At 35.5% G+C, this 9,315-nt stretch overlaps 1 protein-coding gene across 1 annotated transcript in view; it reads left to right on the forward strand.

The window, feature by feature from the left end:
• The window catches only part of LOC311170614 (transmembrane protease serine 11F), a gene marked incomplete at both ends in the record, with an annotated part of 70,095 nt that extends 61,973 nt beyond the window's left edge, over window positions 1–8,122 (forward strand). The window contains 2 exons of the mRNA XM_084232998.1: window positions 5,567–5,709; window positions 7,964–8,122. Coding sequence (XP_084089124.1) covers window positions 5,567–5,709; window positions 7,964–8,122 — 302 coding nt within the window. The remainder of the gene's footprint in view (window positions 1–5,566; window positions 5,710–7,963) is intronic.
• Window positions 8,123–9,315: the final 1,193 nt, after the last annotated feature.

The raw sequence follows: 9,315 nt of genomic DNA on the forward strand, positions 1-9,315 counted from the left end.
TTTTGTCCCCCCTCCCCCCAATCCTTCATTTTAATGAGGAATTATAAAAATCACACATGCGAAAGTGTTTATGAATTTTCATTTTGGTTAATAGATTAAGTATTTTTCTTCTATTCCATTTCTTAGGGGATTAAAAGATACCAGTTCTAATTTTATTATTGAATATCAGAATTTAAGATTTTTAGGTTCTAGTTCATTCAGCTTTAAAGGAGAATAGAGGAATATAACCAAGATGAAAATGCATACATTGTGCAAAAATGAAAAATGATGTAAAAATATATAAAATAAAAAAAGGGAGAATCAAATGTTTTAAAATAATAGGAAATAAGAAATAATTACAATGCTCAGAGGTATCCTAAAGAAAATAGGAGACAAATGCTAATGTATCTTATTACTTATTCATGTCTTTATTATTTACTCACTTGTTTTTTTAATGGAAGTAACACTGGTGTACAACACTATATATTTTAGAAGTACAGGTTCACACTTCTTCAGACGTATGTTACCACACCATGCTCACTAAGGAAGAGCAAATAAAACTCCACCATAGTACCCCCTTTAAGCTTTGCTCTTTACCCCATCTTTCCCTCTGGTGACCTCAGTTCTGCAATCAGAAACCAAGGGTTTATTTTGATTTGGTCTGTTACTTTGCTTTATTATTTTATATTCTATGTAGGAGTGAAATCATCTGGCATTTGTCTTTCTCCTTCTGATTTATTTTGTTTAGTGTAATCTCCTCATTCATGTTTTTGCTAGAAGATTTTATATGCTTTTTGTGGCTAAGGAGTAGTCCATTGTGTATATAGACCACATCTTCTTTATGTAGTTATTCATTAATGGACACAGGTTATTTCTATAACTTGGTTATTGTAAATGGTGCTGCAGTTAATATAAGGATGTATATATCTTTTGTACTGCTCTTTTTATATTTTTCAGCTAGATAACTATCTGAGTCATATGGTAGATCTATTTTTTAATTTTTTGAGGAAACTCCATACTGTTTCCCATAGAGGGTTCACCAGTTTACATTCCTGCTTGCAGGGTATGTGTATTCCTTTTCCCCACACCCTCAACAAACTTTGTTTTTTGTGGTATTTTTAATATAGAACATTATCAGAGGTGTGAGGTAATATGTCACTGCAGGTTAGGTGTGCATTGCATTTGCCTTATTATAAATGATGGTGAGTCATGTTTTTTCACATACCTTTTAGCCCTCTACATGTCTTCTAGAGAAAATGTCTATTTAGGTCTTCTCCCATTTCTTTTTTTTTATTATAAATTTTATTTTTATATTCCCCATACAATTGCGACCCCCTTATTTTGACCCCAATCCCTCCCCTCCCCGCCCACCCCTCCCCATAGAATGTCTCTGGTTCATAGTTGTTTGTTGATTTTGATTTTTACTTTCTTATTCTTTTTCCTGGTCCCTTATTTAAGTTTTCTAGATTCCTGGCTTATTTTGCTGAGCATGATCCCTTCCAGTGCCATCCATGTTGCTGCAAATTGCATGTGTTTATCTTTTTTGAATGCTGAGTAATATTCCATGGTGTATATGTACCACATCTTCTTGATCCAGTCATCTGTTTTTGGGCATTTGGGCTGCTTCCAAAGCTTAGCTATTGTAAATAGTGTTGCTATAAACATAGGGGTGCAGGTGTTCTTTGGAATTGATGTTTCTGTGTCCTTTGGGTAAATACCTAGGAGTGGAATTGCTGGATCATATGGAAGCTCTATGTTTAGTAGGTCCAGAAATCTCCACACAGCTCTCCATAGTGGTTGGACCAGTTTGCACTCCCACCAACAGTGCAGGAGAGTTCCTTTTTCTCCACAACCTCGCCAACATTTGTTGTTGCTAGTTTTTTTAATATGTGCCATTCTCACTGGTGTAAGATGGTATCTCATGGTAGTTTTGATTTGCATTTCCCTGATTACAAGTGATGATGAACATTTTTTCATATGCCTGTTGGCCATTTGCATTTCCTCTTCAGAGAAGTTTCTTTTTAGCTCTTCTGCCCATTTTTTGACTGGATTATTTTCTTTGTTTTTGTTGAGTCTCATCAGCTTTTTGTAGATTTTTGTGATCAATCCTTTATCATTAGTGTTGTGTGCAAAAATGTTCTCCCAATCTGTGGGGTTTCTCTTTGTTTTGGTTATTGTCTCTTTTGCTGTGCAGAAGCTCTTTAATTTGATGTAGTCCCAGCTGTTGATCTTTGCCTTCACTATCACTGCTTTGGGTGATGTGTCTGTAAAGATGTCTTTGAGGTGCATATTATGTAGTGTTTCGCCTATATTTCCTTCTATGTATTTTATGGTTTCAGGTTTTATGTCTAGTTCTTTAATCCATTTTGAGTTGGTTTTTGTGTATGGTGTGAGGTAGTGGTCAAGCTTCATTCTTTTGCATGTAGTGACCCAGTTTTCCCAGCACCATTTATTGAACAAACTTTCTTTGCTCCAATGCATAGTCTTTGCTCCTTTGTCAAAGATTAGTTGACCATAAATTTGTGGGTTTATTTCTGGATTTTCTATTCAATTCCATTGGTCTGTGTGTCTGTTCTTGGAACAATACCATGCAGTTTTGATGATTATGGCTTTGTAATATAGTTGGAAGTCTGGGAGTGTGATGCCTCCATCCCTTCTTTTTTTTTTCAGGAGACCTTTTGGCTATTCAGGGTTTTTGGTGATTACATATGAATTTCATCAATAATTGTTCTATTTCTTTGAAGAATGACATTGAGATTTTTATTGGAATAGCATTGAATCTGTATATTGCTTTTGGTAGGATGGCCATTTTAATAATGTTTATTCTTCCAATCCATGAGCAGGGGATGTCTTTCCATTTCTTTGTGTCTTCTTCTATTTCTTTTAACAGTGTTTTATAGTTTTCCTTTGTATAGGTCCTTTACCTCTTTTGTTAGATTTATTCCCAAGTATTTGATTTTTTTTTGTTTCAATAATAAAAAGGATGGTTTTTTTGATTTCTTCTTCTTCAGAATTATTGTTTGTGTATAGGAAGGCTACTGACTTTTGTGTGTTGATTTTGTATCCTGCCACTTCACTGAACTGATTGATGAATTGAATTAGTTTTTCTGTGGAGTTTTTGGGGTTCTCTATGTATATTATCATATCATCTGCAAATAGTGATAGTTTGACATCTTCTTTTCCTATTTGGATTCCTTGGATGTCTTTCTCTTGTCTTATTGCTCTGGCTAGGACTTCCAGTATTATATTGAAAAGCAGTGGTGAGAGTGGACATCCTTGTCTTGCTCCAGATCTTAATGGAAATACTTTCAGATTTTCACCATTGAGAATGATACTGGCTGTTGGCTTGTCATATATGGCCTTTATGATGTTGAGGTATGTTCCTTGTATCCCAAGAATTTCAAGGGCTTTTATCATGAATGGGTGTTGTACTTTGTCAAAAGCTTTCTCGGCATCTATTGATATTATCATATGGTTTTTATATTTCTTTTTGTTGATGTGTTGGATAACGTTGATTGATTTTCGGATGTTGAACCATCCTTGTGTCCCTGGAGTGAATCCTACTTGGTCGTGGTGAATTATCTTATGGATACATTGTTGGATTCTGATAGCTAAAATTTTATTGAGGATTTTTGCATCAGTGTTCATTAGGGAGATTGGCCTGTAGTTTTCCTTTTTTGTGTTGTCCTTGTTTGGTTTTGGTATTAGTGTAATGTTGGCTTTCATAGAACGTGTTTGGTATTGTCCCTTCCTTCTCAATTTTTTGGAAGAGTTTGTGAGTGATAGGCATTAATTCGTCTCTGAATGTTTGGTAGAATTCATTTGTAAATCCATCAGGTCCTGGGCTTTTGTTTTTGGGGAGGTTTTTGATTACCATTTCAATTTCGCTGCTTGTAATTGGTCTGTTTAGGTGTTCTATTTCTTCTTTATCTAGCTTTGGGTGATTGTAGAATTGTAGAAATTTGTCCATCTCCTCTAGATTGTTGAACTTGTTTCCATACAACTGTTCATAGTAGTTACTGATTATTCTTTTGATTTCTGTGGTGCTTCTCCCATTTCTTGATTGAGTTATTTGTTTTGTTTTCTTGAGTTTTATGAGTTCTTTGTTGATTGTGGATAATAACCTCATGTTGAAAATATGATGTGCAATTATTTTCTCTCATTCAGTAGGGTAACTTTTTGTTTTAACAGTAGTTTCTTTGGTGGCACAGAACCCTTTTAGTTATATGTAGTTCCATTTGTTTATTTTGATTTCTGCTTCCCTTGCCATTGGAGTCATTGAACTCCTTCACTGCAGCCTAGCTCTGATATGAGCAGATTCTGCAAGTAGAATTTTTCCCTAGAGACTCAGGCAAGAGCAGAGTTATTGTGTTAGGGGGATTCGTGGGTTCAGGATACAGGCAGATACTCTGGATAATCACAATCTTAGCAGAGGTAGGCTGCCTAGAAGCTCTTAGAACTCAGCTGAGGGAGGGGGACTGGTGTTTCAAGGTAGCTGATTGCAAGCCCCAGGAGGAAGCTATGAGTATGGCCTGCCTTCAATCAATGAAGTCTGCAGACCCAGGATGGGCAGAAATGGGTGTTTTTCAAGGACCTCAGTAGCTGGTTAGGCAGATTATGATCACTGACAATTCCCACTAAGTTCCACAAACAAATTTTTCCCTGCAAGCTCAAGCTCCAGCAGTTACTGCATGATGATGCTAGCTGGCTGTTGTAAGAACTGACTGAAAGCCACAAAAGCCCCTGATGGGCAAGGGGTAAAATGATACACCCTTTGATTCTGGCTTCTTATTTCATTTTAACCAGCATATCATCCATCAGTGTCAGAACTCCACAGTCACAATATTGCCTAAAGAAGTTTCCTAAAAGCAGAAAGAGTTCACACAAAGACCTTGCTCCTCTTCCATCCTGAACTCTTCTTTTTTAGCCAAAATATATCTTAATATAGCTTTTTTTTTTTTCTGGACAGAGCTCTATTATATGTAAACTTTCTCAAATACCCCATGCAGCTCCAAATTGACTTTGTGAGAAGTGGTTTTAAGTCTCCTTCCACATTCTCTTTCCTTGCTAGTAGCTCACAGCTACACACTGATAGCTTCAATCTGTACCCCGGGCATCTGTTCTGTTTCCCATACTTCAGTACATCTCTAAGTTAGCACACTACAACCTAGAGTAGGGCAGTAGCTCCATGCAGTTCATATCCTGGTTTCTAGTTAAATGTATTTTGGAATACCAAAGAGCTTCCCTATGTTTTGACATCCATAAATAGGAAAAATGTGTCAGTTGAATAAGATTAGTATCATAAACTCTCTCCTCATGAAAAAAATTAAATATATTGCATCTAATGTCAAGGGTTCCAATAGCTTGAAGATCCATAAAATACAATATAATATCAGGGCATGTATATTTATGGTATCTTGAATGTACACATTTATGATGAAGAACATAAAATTAGGTAATGACTATGTTAATAAATATATCTTGTGAGTTTACTCCTAGGAGTATACAATTTATATGCCTTTCATGTCTTAAAAATATTTTTATTCAAAGAATACATTTTTTGAATGTGTGCTTATTTGTGTAATAGGGCCTACACAAAATAAACTTCGGCAAGCTAGGGTGGAAACCATAAGCACAGATGTGTGTAACAGAAAGGATGTGTATGATGGCCTCATAACTTCAGGAATGTTATGTGCTGGATTCATGGAAGGAAAAGTCGATGCATGTAAGGTAAGCCCAAAGTCAAGGTCAAAACTTTAAAAGCAAAGTTTCCATTTAGCTATTTCTAATTGTGGCATATGTTTCACCTGGCAGCAAAAATATGGCATCCCTTTTACCAAGAACCTTGTTTAATAATCATAACAAATGTTGAGTGTCTACTCTGTGCCAAAGTGCTAAGAACTTTTTATACATCATTTAATAAGAGAAAATCAAAGCTGTAGAAAATTGTTCATATTTTACAAATTAGGAAATTAGAGTCCGTTGCACCGTATTTCTAGTTCACACAATTAGTCTTATACTCTGTAACTATTTTCTTAAACAAAATTGTAAACAAAAGACAGAAAAACCTCTCCAATGATGAGCACTTTATTCAACATTGTCACCATCTCTTTGCCTACCCTCCAAGTATCTGTACCACGTCTCTCTCATTTTTAATGACATTGACACCTGAAATAGGTTTCCTTTCCTTTATTCTGAGCCCTGGAATACTAACATTGACCCATTTAGATGCTGGATTCTTAGTTATTAACCCCCTAACCTCCAGTGATCTTTACTCCCCCTCATTCATTCTAGTTCTAGGGTCATACCTTGAGTCAAGCCACCAGAAACTCTTCCACCTCCAAAACACTAATTCTCCAAATGTTTGTATTTAACAACTATCCCCAATCCTTCCTGCCTGCTTTTGAACTACTTCAGCTGTCTGGGGCACAGTCTCTGTTAGACCCCAATTTACCAATCCTTATTCCCCCCCAACATACACAACCTATGTAGATATTCTTTGCTTCCCTTCCATTTTATTTTCCCCTTTAGCTCTTATCATAATCCAAATGTAATATATTTGATTTATTGTCTGTCTGTCCCACTAAACGAGTATGTAAGTTCCAGAAAGGCACAGATTTGGAGGAATTTTCTTTATTTATCACTATATTACCAAAACTTAAAATAGTGCTTCACACAAATATTTATTGACAATAAAATATTATTTTTTCAACTTCACAGAGCCCTATAGATCATTGCTTCTCTGCTTTTTCACATTCCAAAACCTTTCTTTTCTTCTATCTTCCTTTTTTTCCAGCTTAAATTTCACTATTGGTAGTTTTTTTTTAACACTTTTGTTAATATCTCAAGCTCACTTTATTGCTTTCACTTTATTGCTCTCTTTTCATTGTTTCTTTCTGACAAAGCCCCAAACCTGCAAGAAGTCAAATATTCTTTCTTTCTCTCTCTCTCTCTTTCTCTCTGTCTCTCTCAGTTCCTATTTATTTTTAGGCCTTTGCATATGTCAGGTTCTTCATGTCACAAAGCATTTTACAAAGCTGTTAAAAACCTCTGCCTAGAACACATTTGATCCCCACCCTGCTGTCACAGTTAAATCCTCTTCCTTTAAGATATTAGCACCATCCTATATCATTAGGAAAAACTATCTTGACCCTCCTGACTTCCCCTATTGTGTTTCCATAGCGCTTATCACCACTGCAGTTTTGCATTTATTTGTGGATGTAATATGTTTTTAAACCTAAACTTCAAGTTTTATGAGCATAAGGACCATTCATTTTGGTCTCTCTATCCTCAATGGCCATAAAAATGCCTGGAATGCATAGTTGGAGTTCAATAAATAGTGGCTAAATAAATAAATGAGGTGAAAAAAGATTAAGTTTCTTACCATAGGTCACATGTCAGTAATTAATGGAGCTAACCCAAAGCTTGAACAGTTCAACTGCTGAGACCACCCTTTTAACTGATACATGTATATCTGTTTATTACTTAAATACATTCTAAAACATATTAAAGAGGGCATATATATAATTCAACAATCAAGTATAAATTAAAATTTGGTGAATTAGTGAACAGAAGACCAAGAGCAGATCCATAAAATATAGTGAAGCTAACTATGTTCAGAAGAGATTATCAAAACTTTCCTCCTAAGCCTCTAAATGCTAACCTCATATTTAATATTTTATACATATGCTTACTAAAGCATAAAGTATCTAATTAAACTAATAAAAGGAAATCCAAGAATGCTAAATCAGAAATAATGTAACCATTCTACATGAATGACTTAGCCTTTCTATAACAATGAACTTAAAAATTTAGTACAGAATTTTTAACTCATTTGAGAAAAACACTGTATATCTCTAGTCCTATTGCAACTTCTATATATCATTTTCCTTCCTTTTTTTCTGTAGATGAGAGATAACTCCAGTGACTATTACTGAATTTGAGTTAATAACTTTAAATGTTTCTGCTTTTTTTTTTTCTGCAGGGAGATTCTGGAGGACCTCTGGTTTATGATAATCGTGACATCTGGTACCTTATTGGTATAGTAAGTTGGGGACAATCATGTGCTCTTCCCAAAAAGCCTGGAGTCTACACAAGAGTGACTCAGTATAGATCCTGGATTGCTTCCAAGACTGGTATCTAGTGTGAACCATCCAGGAATTATACCTATGGTGCATGGAACTGAAATGCATGCATATTGTCTATTATTTATATTCATGTGGTTTGGACCAGTGCTTTTGTTAAATGTCAGAAAATCCTCCAGACTCAGAACTAGTACCATATCACCATGTGATCTTTGTGTACCTGAGACGGAACTCAACCCTGTGAGAAAAAGACACAGCAAATGGCAGTAGCACCGACTCCTCACTCACAAGGAAAACTGTTTTATTAATAAGATGAATATTTATAAATGGTTTCTCCCAAGGGAAGATGGGAAATGTAATTTCTCACAATATATGAGAGCTGCCAAAAACTTACCTCATATAATACCTGGAGTACCTGTGATTCTTCTAGCAAACACCAATCAGCAATCGTCCCTGAGGAGTCAGAGCTTCAGCATTCTAGGAATGATGACTGGATATTCAGCAGCTAGAATGGAAAAGCATGGGATTTTGTAATATAACTTGATCTCTAACTTGGATTTATAAATCATAATACAAAGCATTATCACTAACAGTAAGAGTTGCTGTTTAAAAAATGTTTACATGTGTCTGAACTTGCTATTAACATTGTTATGCACATAGGCATGAGCCTCAGGATGCATGCTGCATTGTTAAACATTTCTGATTCATCTTTAACAGCGTCGTGCTTTTCATATATGATTTGGAGTTAGATAATAAAGGAGCAAAAGCAGCTTTTGGGGGCTTTTTCCCCTGGGTGCAAGGAAGATAAAAAGAACTGATGGGACCTAGGCTAACAGGGTTGGTTTCAAATGAGTAATAACAGGATAGTCTTAAGAGTTTTGATTGAATGAGCTGTCCAGTTATTTAGAAGTGTCTACAGCAATAGATGGTAACTGATGCTTCTTTAAATCTTCAGTTTCCTCACAGATCAGATGTCTATAAGCATGTCAGGTTGTCAGAGCTGATTTTTGTAAAGCACATGGAATTGTGCCTGATATATATTATGCTTTACATGAATGTTTGGTATTATGTAAAGGAATGCCTCTATGTGTTTTAAGATCAATTATCTTAATTTGTTAATATGAGTGAATGACTTTGGGGCTTAAATATAGTTTAAAGTATAGTGAAGGAGAACACAGGTTTTGGAACCACACTGCCCAATCTTAAATGTTGTCTCTGCCATGTTTGAGCTGTGTGTGCTTATAGAGTGTTT

Source organism: Talpa europaea (genome assembly GCF_964194135.1).
Source record: "Talpa europaea genome assembly, chromosome: 5".
Lineage (NCBI taxonomy): Eukaryota > Metazoa > Chordata > Mammalia > Eulipotyphla > Talpidae > Talpa > Talpa europaea.